This window comes from Anabas testudineus, chromosome 23 (assembly GCF_900324465.2).
Source record: "Anabas testudineus chromosome 23, fAnaTes1.2, whole genome shotgun sequence".
Classification (NCBI taxonomy): Eukaryota; Metazoa; Chordata; class Actinopteri; order Anabantiformes; family Anabantidae; genus Anabas; species Anabas testudineus.
Window position 1 is genome coordinate 5149975 of NC_046631.1, and position 13433 is coordinate 5163407.

Here is a 13433-nt window from a genome sequence, read left to right on the forward strand (position 1 = left end):
TAGACTACCACGCCTTACATGGGTGTGCTGGCTAGTTGATTTGCTGGTTGGTCGCACAGTTTTTCTGTGAACTTTTAAGCTTACCTATCCTTTCTGCTGAACAAAAGCAATCCCCGTGCTGCTTAGTGCATATTGAGTGTATAGATTTCCCAACTGAAAGTAATAAACACCGTTAACACCTACATATGCCTGCTGATACTCTGAAGATCAGTACAACTCTGCAGCTGATGAAGTGAATTATGAATCTGTTACAGCAATAAAATGTTGGATGACTTGATTCTTGAAGTTTCAAAGTAATCACGCTCTTTTTTAAACTTACAAAAACTAAGTGGATAGAAACCAATTACTGAAGTAAAGCGAAAGATAATTCCCTAATCTCCCCTCTCTGCTTTCATCAGGAGCATCTTGCCTTTCTTTGCATCGCCTGCTAATGCAGCCTCCATGATTATTTCCCAGTTGGGACTTCGGTTTCATCTTCCTGCACTCAACACTGTAACCCCTGCCTTCAGCTCGCTGCTGTCTCACCCGAAGGCAACATGGGCAGACGTGTCATTTCCACTAGTCTTATATGAAAATATTTGCTCACATTACCCTTGTGAACATATTTGTCAGCAAGCTCATTTGGGTTTGGAACAGGAAGTGAAGAGCAAATGAAAAGCACCAGAGCAGAAAGCATATTTATTGAAAAGTAGATTAGCAGAGAAGACAATGCCCATGGCATGTTCAGATTAAATTAAGTCTTTTTTGAGAGTGGAGCTCGTGATGCTTGGATGTCAGCTGGCTGCTATGAAGTTTGAAGTCACTCAGGACTTTTATCTCTAGATGTCAGGTTTAATGCCAGTGATGGTAATTTAATTGGCCAATAAAGAAATATATAAACTTAGTTTAAAATCAGTCATGCTCAAATTAAAATACTGAAGTGGTTGTTGTCCAAAATCGTTTTTTCACAGTTTGAAGCCTGAGTCTCATTATGGCTTCCTCGTGGATTTAAACAGACCCAGAGCAGCAGTGGAGTTTCATAAAATGTTCAAATAACTTAAATTATTAATGATCAGTGGGAGACTTGGGGCTATAATGGAGGTGGACGCCAAAACTCCCTCTCTCTATTAGGTGTGTGTGTGCAGCATGTTTGTGCCTGTGCTTATATGAATATACAAAACCAATAATAGCAATTAAAATGGCCTAAAAATGAATAATTCAGAAACACACAGCACAAAACACAAATGGAAAACTGTTTTGCTGATAGCCAACACAGTGTGCCATTCACCTTAATATAATCATCAGTCAGAATGAACAGAAGGTTAAAGAGGAGACTTTTAGCTGGACTTAGAGTAAATAATTAAAACAGTCTTCCAACTGATATGAATAAACAAATAGAAAACTGGAAAACATCCGTTTAATTCCTCACACCTTGACAGACGTTGTGATAATGTGGGTAATGGTGCACGGTTTGCGTTTTAAAAGCGCATGAACTCCCTCTGCTTTCGTGGCTTTCAAATGAGGCTGCGCCCACTTTTAAACATTAAACCCATTCATCTTGATTGCTGGCTGTGCCTGTATGCCTTCCAAGACATCTTATGTAATGCAGTTATTGTGGTGTGCTAAATTGATGCCAAAAGTGTTTGACACTGAACAATTTTCTTTCACTTCTCCTACTGAAATGAAAACTCAGCCTTAGAAACTGAGGAATATTCCCCCAAAAAAGCTGTGTACTGATCTTTAAAACAACATTTTTGTACAAATAATGGATTAAGTAAATGTACGTCATATAAAAAGGTTCAGCTTTAGTGATGAACACACTGAGAATTATCTCTGGACTTTGTGTTTTGTCTCGATTCACTCTTCTGTATCACTTTGTGACAGAAACGTCATGTACAACACTGTATAGAGAAGTGATCTACTGTTCCATGCTGGCTCCATCACTCAGTGTCCAAACATGCCCCTTGTTTTTGCAAGGTTACAAACTGAGTGCGCTCAGTGTTGTCTGGAAAAAGAATCGTTATGAACAAGCTGTCTGAAGAAATCAATGAGTTCAAAGCGGTGCAATCTTTAGTTTCTCCCGAAGAATGGCAATATAACGGCTGACAGAACTGGTCTGCAATACTGCCACAGTATTGCCTCTCCGTCATAATTGCTGCCTCAACACCTCCATTTTTCCACATGACTTTCTCTTTGTCGTAGACCTCTCCTCCCTTCCCCCTCCTCTTCTTCACCTCTCAAAACCACAAATACGATAATCAGAACGCATTGACGTGGGACATGACACCTCTGTATGGCGTTGCTGAATCCTGCTTGGGTTGAGGTACAAAACAGGCCCTTGGGGATCCAAGTGTGCCAGAGCTCTGAGAATCTTTCAAAAATTATTATATTGATCATATTGATCTAGCTATTCGAGCTAGATCGAGCTATTTATTATTTATTTAGCTTTTGGATTTATACACGATTAAAGAGGAAAACATGAAAATAGACAGAATTCAGCAAAAATGTTGGGATCCCTAAAGGGTAAGCATGTCAGGTCAAAGGAAGGTAGACTGGGCTAAGTAGGTTGGCATGTTGTCAATCAGAGGGCAAGGCAGATTTATGAGAAAATGATTAAATGTGACTATATCTTGGCAGAATATCATCATTACTGAAATTATTATTATTACTTTGAACTTAAATTGAAATCCACATGTTTAAATAGGCTATGAACATTATCTTATATAACTATATTAACAGTAAGAGCTGTCTTGGATCCAGTAATAAGTAGAAACAAATCATTTCCAGAAAAGAAATCCAACATTTGAGGTATTTTCACTTAGATGTAAAGATTATACTCCTGCTGAGCACATTTTTCTTTTCTACTGTGCAAATGTCAGCATATTCATGTTTGAAAATTACATTGCATGTAAAGTGGCCCTTAAATAGGAAACTGACTAGGCTTTGAGAGGAGGTGTTGACAGCCATGGGGTGGTACCTTTGGAAATTCATAACGTGTTAAGTGTGACTGAAGGTGAGAGGGTTACACACACTATGTTCACTGTGACGTCTGCGGTGAGAGAAAAGTGAGAAGTGTTGTTTCCATGGTAACCGACGTGTCAGCGATGGGGCATTGTGCTCCTTCGCCTTTCCAGGTGACAACACGTGTGCAAACACAGACGCAAACACACACACACACACACACACACACAAGCGCGTTTGCTTGAATCATGAGCAGAGCCACTGACCACAAGTTAAAAGGGGCCAAAGGCCAATCACAGCGGAGTACTTTTAAACAACAGGACCAGATCTCAGGCGAAGAGACTAATAATGGGGGTTTGAGGACTGAACCAGGTTTGTCCTGTGAGAATCGTCAGCTTCAATGTAACAGGAGACTGAAGGTAAATGAATGGAGCCTGATTCTTTAAAATCACACCACATGTTTATTACAGTAGTGTTGCATCACACTATGTGAAAAAAATCACTGTAAACCTGAACTGAGCGAGAACTACAACAGAATAATCTACTTCTCTTGAACTCTGACACAAAAGATTCAAAACAACTGGATTGTAATGCACACAGTACACTAATCGTGGCAACTGTGCAGCAGACATGTTCCTTCTCCCCTGGATCCATCAGGTGTGTTTCAGATGATGCCGGACAACGACTTAGCCAATCGGGAAACTCTGCTACCACATAAATGGTGTTGAACCCAGGAGAGTGTTTTTTTCTGTTAATTACCTCTCCATCTGTCTGTCCACCAATCCCTCTGTCCTCTCCATCTGCCTATCTGTCTGTCTGGTTGCTAGGTGAGAGCTGCTCTCCAGAAAAAAAAAAAGATGTATGTAAACTGCAAACACACCAGTAGCGCAGCCATCTGCATAGAGGTAAGTAAATTAAAAAGGTCAAACAGTGTGTCGTGTAGTCTCTGCCCTTTCTGTCTGATCCGTCATAAAGTAGGATGTCTTGCAAGTGTGCAGTGTGTGCAGTGTGTGCAGTGTGTCAGACAGAAACCTACAGTATTGTAGTATTGTGTACATAACCTTTAAAAAGCTGCCCATTAGTGCAGATGAACAAATCGTACAGGGTTAAATAAAGTTTAAAGCTATGTGGTCAAACAGCTCAACTTACGCTGATGTGTCACATTATTCTGAGCAATGATTTTACAAGACATTTTGACTGTTTGTATGTTGACGCCTGTCGATCATGGCCGCCATTAAATTTCAGGCAACGCCTGTAAACCGCAACACTGTCATTGACAATTAAGAAGTTGCGACCACTCAGTGTGATGTTTCACTCTAAAGCGCAGTATGACTGGAAAGTGGTGTGTGAGTGAGTTCGGTGGAAAGTGACTGTCATTACCAGACTAATTTGGTCAGTTTCCAATTATTGTGCCATGGCTATGCTCCAGCTCCATCCACTGATCCCCAGAGTCCATGCGGCCTACAGTGAAGAGCGGTCTCAGACGCTCACAAATAATCACACACTGATGTATAAAACCACCATCACCCAATCAAAGTCAAATGAAAGATTGCACCGTTTACACAATAATGGTTATGTCAATGGAGAACACCCAGAACCACCAGTCTATTAGTCAGATTTCACATCGAATCCAAGTGTAAGACAACAAGAAGGAGTGAGAGAAGCCCAGCTGCTGTGTCTTTGCTTGCACACGTTAACCGATATTACTGTGACAAGGTGGGGAGACACTGAAATGAAAATAAAACTCTCGGACACACACCGGGTCCCACAAGAGGGACCCTCCTCCGACGCCTGTGTGGTTTTATACATCAGTGTGTGATTATTTGGTAGTGCGAGTGTGCGACTGAGGCCGCTCTTCACTGCAGGCCACACGGACCCTGGGGATGAGTGGATGTCACTCCTTCCAGGAACATGTTGTTCTCCATTGTCAAGGTTGATTAGTTGGAGGATGAATCCAATGTCCTTTCCTGTCTTTTTCCACCTGCTCTTCTAGCCTGATCATTGCATTCTTTTACTGGGTATTTCAGTGTTTTGCTCACTTTTTCCTCTCCTGCCGGTTAATGGACTCATCTCTCTGTTTTCCCTTCATTACTCTGCAGACTCTGCTCAGACAGGTTTAAACAAACAAGTCTTATAAAACAACCTAGACATAAAAACTATATGAAAGCATGACCACCACTAAATAAAAATAAAAATAATATATTATTAAGTATATGTAGATATAGTAAATCTGTCACATCGTTTTCTATATAATTGGAATAGTTGTTTGTGTGTTACAGCTAAAATATGATGGACAAGTATATTCCCTCAATGTTATTTTTAACTAATTCTAATTCAACAGTTTTTGATTTATTTCTGAGACACATGTTCATGCCATAATTCTGTCACAAATTGTCTCACTGTTACGTGTCTGGTTTAGCTGATTTATGTGCACCATTGATCAAAAACACATCAGTGAGTCACTGTGAACATATGTCTTCCTCACGCAAAATGTCACAGGAGAATTTTTTTAAAAATAAAAAAGCGTTCCAACAGCTCAGAACACCATGATCCCCATCTTTACTTGACGCTCTTCTGCAGAAATCCATATCAAACATTATAAAAAGGAGCTCTTTCACTAATGTGTTTGTAATAGTTTTTGAACAAGTTCTATACCACAGATAAATAAACTAAAATAAGGTTTCGGATTCACAGATGTTACAGTTCGTTGCTGGTTTTAGTTATTTTATGTTCCTTTTGACAATAACTAAAATGAAGCAAATCACCAGCATTACTCTTTTTGCCAAGTGTAGCCCCTAGACTAATACCTTAGGCACCTACAGTAAATAACATTACTTGTTAAGTTTAGGAAACTATGCATAACCAGTTCTTTTGTTTTGTAAAAATGTTACAGATGTGTTCAGTTTCTTTATTCCTTCATTTAGTGTTGATGTCAATAGAAATAATTTACATGAGGTTAAAGTGTATATTGTAGTTTGGTTGAACTGTGTGTGCTTTGAACAACCAATGATGTTTAATCCCGTTATTGTGATTGACTAAGGGGCGGGAGTTAGGGAGGTCAAGGGGTCAGCAGGGTGAGAGAGAGCGAGCGGGCACGCTGCGTAAGAAAATAAAATGTAAAAATGAGAGAAACAGAGACATTAAGAAGTAAAAGTACAGTTTTCAACGTGAATATTGTGGTTGTTACTCCGGCTGTTGCACCCGCTACAGCACAGTGGACTACAGGACGTGAACTAGCCGTTTTAACGGCGTTGTTTGATTAGCATTGCGGGCTAACAACCAGCTAGCCTGAGAAGAGACTTTTCCAGACTTCCCAGATTTCGCTCCAGGTGATCAGGAGAAAGTCTGGCAGCTCCTCTGGCTACGAGAGAGAAGGACACGGTTCACCTCACTGATGAACCGACTCCTGTTGCTCACTGCGGTTAGCTGGGAGCTAAGCTACGGACTGCTGCTAGGAGGTGCAGCGTCTGGACACGGACACGGACATTGACACTGACGTGAGTACAACTTTGATTTCTGCAGCTGGAGTGAAAGGACTTTAATGTTTTTGGCCAACATGTTCCCAAGCGTCCACCAGGCCTGCTACATGGGGCAGGGTATTTACATTTTTGTTTATCTGTTTTCTATGTGATCGCCGGCTGTTGTGTGTGTGTGTGTGTGTGTGTGTGTGGGTCCACAAAATTGAGTTAAAGTGAAAAGGTCATACCAATTAACGTTTTCTTTTATATCAATACAGAGTTTTGTTACTGTGTGTCTTGACTGTGAGATATATTAAGTATTGTAAACCTAATTTTCAAAGGTTGAACAGAACCTGTATCAGTGAATTATGTGACAGCAATCTGGTTATGTTTTATTTGGCTCAACAAAGGTACTTTTATTTATTGTCTCTTTAAATTAATAAATGTGGCTATAATTTGGGGACATAGTTGTTTTATAGGTTGAGACAGAAAGATAGACAACCTATAAGGAGTATTTTACTAACTTTTATTCTGTCGTTGCTTAAACTTAAAGGGGAGTTCATAAATCAACTTGGGGAAGTAAAGTTTATGAGCTCAGGGCACTGTACTTCTATTAGAGGATGAAGGAAGCGCTACACAAGTTATAATAATAACAATATGCAATGCACCTGTAACCAATGTGCAAGCGAAAGAGTGAAGGTAAAACAAAGGCACTTTTATGGACTGGATTCAAATTCATATCTTCATATGCTCTGTCTGTGGAAATGAGCATAAAGTCTCGCTTTGTGATTTTAACTGTACTCCTCCTTTGCTCTCTCTCTCTCTCACACAAGCATAAACAGATGGCAGATAAAGAGTATGGAAATGTGAGTAAATACTGTGTTTGTGGGGGGGGGGGGGTTCCTGTGTTTGTGCCTGCATTTGTATTTTAGTGCTTTCTCAGAGATGTTTAGCCAAAGATTGAGAAGAAATTTGAGTTCAGGCCAAAGACTGTCAAGTTCAGAGAGGTGTGTACTTTATGCAGCCAGTGAATCAGCTAATGAAGCTCAGTCAACCATCATTTTGACAGTCTGTCCAATACCAAAGCCTCGTATCCAACCACAGGATCTACGTGGTCAAACAAAGGTCAGCACATGCAGTTACTGATAGTGAAGAAGAAATAATTTTCTATCTGCTCCATCACACGATCAGAGATCTCTGTCTGCAGTGTGGCTGCTGCAGTCTCCACACATAAAATAGTTTTTATTTCAACATAAAATAGCAATTTGATATTTTCAATGGATGGCGTTGACTTTTATTAAATCAAACCCTAGATACCCTAAATTCAATTAATAATCCACACTCAGCACTGCATACTGTTCATGCAGGAGTTTTATTTTAAACCAGTCAAGTGATACACAGAGAAATTGAAAACAACTGCAAAGGTTAATCAAAAATGAAGCTACTTATGAAGCCCTTTTGATATTCGTTGGGAGTGCATTGATTTTAAATATGCAGGGAATGAGGGAGCAAGGAAGAGTAGAATCACTGCAGGTTGTTAGATAAAAAGCTGCAGGCAGCAAAACTTTTCAACAAGGTAAAAACTTTACTTCACCCTGCTGTTGTTGTGTGGAAAACCACTCATTGTGTGCATTGGGAAATCAGATCTCATCTGTGATTTTTATTGACTACTTCATTATAAAAAATAGCAAGTCTGCTTGGCTGCACTGCAAACAGATACACATGTTTTTTTTATCTGTTGATTTTTTGAGTAAGCTGCTCAAAGAATGTCTGCTGAAGTATTAAACCACATGAGCTGGTACCGAATCAACCAGGACTGCAAAAATCTTTTCATTCATATCTGCTCACCTCCTCCACTGTCCTTCTCCTCTTCCTCAATGCTGTTCTTAATGCTGTCGTACTCTTCGTCGATGTTCTGGTTGCCACGGATCTGACTGAGCACGCGGCGGGCCTTTTGGGTCAGTCCGCGCTGGATTAACCAGCGAGGGCTCTCTGGCAGGAACAGGAATCCCACAAATTGGAGCACGGCAGGAAGCACTGAGAGACCCAACATATACCTGGAGAGGACAGGATGGGGGGGATACATGGAGTGAGGAGGCTAATTATGATCACAGAAGCTGCATGACTGGATGACTGGGTCAGCTAATTACAACTTGTGTCACATATCTCCATTGGAAGCACAAGTAAGATGCACAAAGGTTATCCCTGCATTCAGTTTATGTTGAGATCTTTGCCAGCAAGGTGTCAGGTGGTTTAGCTCATTAAAAGTAAACACTGGGGAATATGTCAAGGCTTTATTCACCTTATTCTGCTTAATAACCTAAACATTTGCATTTAGCATTTAAATTTAACACCAGACAAGTGGATTTATATCCACCAGTTACTATTACGGTACATTCACTAGTCTAATTTGATCATAAATTAAACAACACAAACATAAACTGGACACAACAGTATATAATGGACAGTAAATATAATCCTTATTGTACATACGTATGTACACATACTTACATCTAATATCAGGACAAAACAACTTGACTCAAACAAAACTTCTAAAAAACCCAAACAAACTGATTATGTCGAGAGAGATATTGCCTCTCTGTATCCATTCATACACACAATCAGCATTCAACTTCATTCTGTAAAAGGGTCGCTCTGCTACGAAGGCAAAGAATTAGAGTGTACAAGCGAGGTGAATGAGGGAGGAAGAGACTGTAATAATGATAGATTGCCTAGAGCCTTCTTCTCTAAAAGTAGAAGAAGTGAAGCAAATGAGTGAAAAAGAATCTATATATTTGAACTGAAGTGAACTTCCACTCGCTTTTCTTTTGCTGCGAGTCTCCAAAAAGCCATAATCATGTATGAATCACATCAATCTGTGGCTTTCCAAATGAGCTTCGCTATCTCCAAATCCTTGCAAAAAAGGACGATTCTTATCTATAGTATTCCAACACCCTGAGGGCTTTAAACCTGCATTCAACGTGACGGCAGGAGAGGATGCAAACAGAAGCACAGAAGGCAGATGTAAGAGAAGAGAGAAAGAAGCATACTGTATCTGTCAAAGGTACAGTACAGCTAAAGGTTAGGGGCTGACCCATGCATGTGTTGACATTTGAAAAGAGGGTCTGAGCAAGAATGACTTTTTTTTGGCATTTGATATGGTAAGAACCCAAAGAAAATATTCTAATACCACACCTGATGATATGACGGGAGATGTGATCCTAGCAGCCTTTGAAAAGTACCTAACTGCTACTGTCATTATACACCGTATTACACACACAGGAGTGGGAAACTTGTATCTGACCTCCACCCATCATGCTGCAGATAGCTGAAGGCGCCGTCGACGAGGCTGGCTGTAAACTGTCCTCCGGTGATGAAGAGGGTGTTAACGGTGACCAGCTGACCCCTGAGCTGGGGCGGAGAGGCCTCAGCGATGTACACGGGCACTGTCATAGAAGCAATACCTGCACAGCAGCGGAGAGGAAGAGACAATGGTTGGCACAGTTAGCAGGAGATACTACTTATAAAATAAATATTTCTCCATTAACATATTCAAATGCTATAATATAACTTGCCCTCTACAAAGCGTTTAGCATCCTTTAGCTCATTATTTCAGTTTATGGCCTGCAGGCTTGATTTTGTCTAAACACCCATCAACTTTATTTTGAGGCAGACTGGACAGCTGTTTAGCTACACAGCTTGATAAACACACTGAATGCTTCAAGAGCAACTCTAAACAGGAGGCAGACAGGATTAGCATCTAGTTAAGTTAGTATCTAATTAACCTAAGGTGAACATTAAGCCACTAAGGACTCCTTTGATGGTCTCAAACTCAACTGAATATCAGAAGTGGAATACGTACTCATTCACTTACTCTACATTGTAGAAATGCTCTGTTACAAGTCCAGAATTCAAAATGTTACTTAAATAAAAGTAAAGTACCAAAGTAAAGATTTCTATGTGATATGCCGAATGAACCCATTGTGAAAACACTAGTTTTCTTTTCTTTCTTTTAAGTTTAATGCCACTGTAATTTTGTTTGTGTATAGAACTATAAAATGACTAAATTGAAACTAAATTAAATTAGTTTAAAAAACTAATTAGAGTCATTTCAGTAAATTAGGAAATTAAATTTCATACAAATGAAGAGATCATGTGGATGTAAAGTAAACCCAGGAGACACACAAACACATACTATAGTTCATCACAGTAATGAGTTGTTCACTGCTCTGATTGGGCAACTGTCCAGTCACAGACAAACACACACAGACATGTCTGTACTTACACACACACACCAAACAAATGCTGTGCGTTTACCCAGCATGTGTCTGACGAGGTGACATGAGACCTCAGCTCTCTGCAGCTGGCTCCTGATAAGCTCTATTAATAGTCACTGCCCCCCCACGAATCCCCTCTCCTGCCATCCCCTACCCACTGTCACCACCCTGCCCTCAACGGCCGCCATGACTACGTGGCTACTTGTTGCCATGGAAACCACTTGCTGGGAAACCAGCCGTGCCGTCTCGGAGCGGGCACCGCACTGTGGCAGCTCTGGGAAGACGAATCGATAACTGGGAGGGGAGAGGGCTTTTTTTTTTTGTCGTGTTTTTTTATTTTTGTTTTTGCTTTTTGTTTTTTTATCACAGGAGACATTGCAGTTTGAGAAGGAAAATCATCGCATTTTAGAAGAATATAAAACACAACATGAACTAAAAAAGATGCACTTCCCTTCCCCTACGGCAAAAGCGTTTTGAGCAAGTCTTTATTATGAGAATGTATAGACAGAAAAACATCCAGCAAGATCATTCCTGCCTCTTTATACCAACAATATTTGTGACCGTGCACTCACACTGTGAGGATACAGAGTCAGGTCTTTATCTTAGTTACGGCTGAAACAGGATTATCATCTGATGGCGGAAATCCAAGATGCAGATCACTGCTGAAATCTAATCAACTGCTGTTCAGCACCAACCTGCCTGCCCATTTTGATGGACATCCATTCATAAGCTTTTCAGAGACGCTGTTGAGAGACAGTCGTAAGAAAACCATAACCTCCAAGGCAGGGGATACAACAGCACTATAGGACTTAAGTAAATGTATGTTTAGACATATATGCAGGCAGCATCCTCCTGAACGCTTACTGTAGGCATTTCAGGGTACATTGTGGCAACACACAGCTTCCACATTGGCTTTAGCATTCAGCTGTGGTGGTGAGTACTGAAACATTAGCAGCACACTCTAAGCTGCTGTTTAGCAAAGGTCGCCATTCTTACAGTTTTGTACCTTGTGATGGTTAAGTTTAGTTTTAGTCACGTACCTGAAAAATGTCTATAAATTCTAAGACTTATTTCTCCAAACTTAACATACAGATTTTCATCCATTGGATATTCTTGTCTATATGTCAGTGAATATTGAGATCATGGATTATATATTGTGCAGCTTGGGCATTATTCAAATTAACATGCTGTAAACAATATACTATTTCCTATAATTAAATGCAGTTTGACAAATTCCCATTGAACGTGTTCGCACAGCAGCAGGTAGATTTCATGCCAAACTACACAGCAGTTAATCAGAGACAGCAAACACCAAAAGCCAAGAAATCTGTTTTCACTATCTGACAGCTGAGATGTGACTGGGTGTGTTAGCGCTGTATGTTTGTATCATAAGTGACATTATGCAGATGCATAGAGTATAAACATATGCAGACATTTCCCCACTATTAACCCAAACATCTCCTCAGGTTCCTCATCTGCTGTGTTGACCGCCTCTGTAATCATCTTATACACCTAAACGTGTAGTTCCCCCTTCCTCTGTCTACTATAGTGTCCCCTCCTAGGTCCCCTGTTTGTCTATAGCCATATGTATCACCAGCTTGTCTCCATCCAAGCAACACCATAAGTGAGATACTGCAGCTGATGTTGTTGTAGCTACTGAGAAATGGATGATTTCCATTTCACATTTTGCCACATGTGGTGATAGGGAAAATACATTTGAAGCCATTACAGCTAATCCCATTACAGGCGGGTAGAAATGTAGTAAAATTAAAATGTAACGAAAAGTAAAAGTTGACAAGTTTCCCAGGAAGCCTCTAGAGTCTAGTGTCATAGTGATTTTTTTTGGTGACTTGGCTTTTTAAAAAGCAGAATTGTTTATGTAAATGCTACAATGTCACTTCTCATGATTTTACTTTCTCCATGTCAGCAAAACACATCACACCAACCTTCAGAATGTCATGCAGGTTAAACTGGACTGGCAAAAGGTTTTCAGGGCTGAGCAACGAGACACTGAGTAGCACACTATGAATTAAAAAAACAAAACAAAAAGAAAAACACCAACATTTGCTATATAAGTTTTTTTTTTTCTTTGCTTTCCCACTATAAAAGCTACAGATACAGATTTAGGTGTAGTTAGCGTAGCTTCCCTGATAAAACTAGCCCGTCAATGCATCAATCACAGTCATCTCTATTCAGTTCTGCAGTTCTCCAGCTGGAACTGAAATTGCACTGAAAACAAGCAAAATTACCTCAACTAAAGGCAACATTTCTTTACTTGCTTAAATGTGAATCTCTTCCAAACACTGTCACACTGTGTTCCTTTTCTCGTAATGAGCTCTCCTCTCAGCACCACGGACAGCTCCCAGCCCTTATTTTGCTCACACACACACACTCTCTCTCTAAAGTCATCGTCTGGTCAGGCACAGCTCAACACACTTAAACAAAGGATCTGTCTAGTCTTGTGAAGGCAGCCTCTAGGCACGCACTACAAAGCTCTGGGTTGACTCACTTGATCAGAGTATGAGGGAGATACTTCACTAGGCCCTCATTCACTGTGATGTAGTAGAACGACAGGCAGGATGTTTTGTGGCACTAAGCAGCTGGTTGTCATGGAGGAAGCAAAATAGGTGGTGATGTAGGATCTCTGAAACCAGTTGAAGCTACTGTTGACTTGCAGATGTATAAATGGCATTAATAGTTTGAATTCGATTTAGTGAAAAAAAACAAGAGATGCATTTTTATCATCTAATTCAATAGT

The 13433-nt window shown here is 40.2% G+C and overlaps 1 protein-coding gene across 1 annotated transcript in view; it reads right to left on the reverse strand.

The window, feature by feature from the left end:
* The window catches only part of LOC113164549 (proton myo-inositol cotransporter), a 37785-nt gene that overhangs the window by 20343 nt on the left and 4009 nt on the right, over window positions 1-13433 (reverse strand). The window contains exons 2-3 of the mRNA XM_026363893.1: window positions 9703-9862; window positions 8247-8455 (exon numbers count right to left, since the gene is read on the reverse strand). Of these exons, the coding sequence (XP_026219678.1) occupies window positions 8247-8455; window positions 9703-9862 (369 nt within the window). The remainder of the gene's footprint in view (window positions 1-8246; window positions 8456-9702; window positions 9863-13433) is intronic.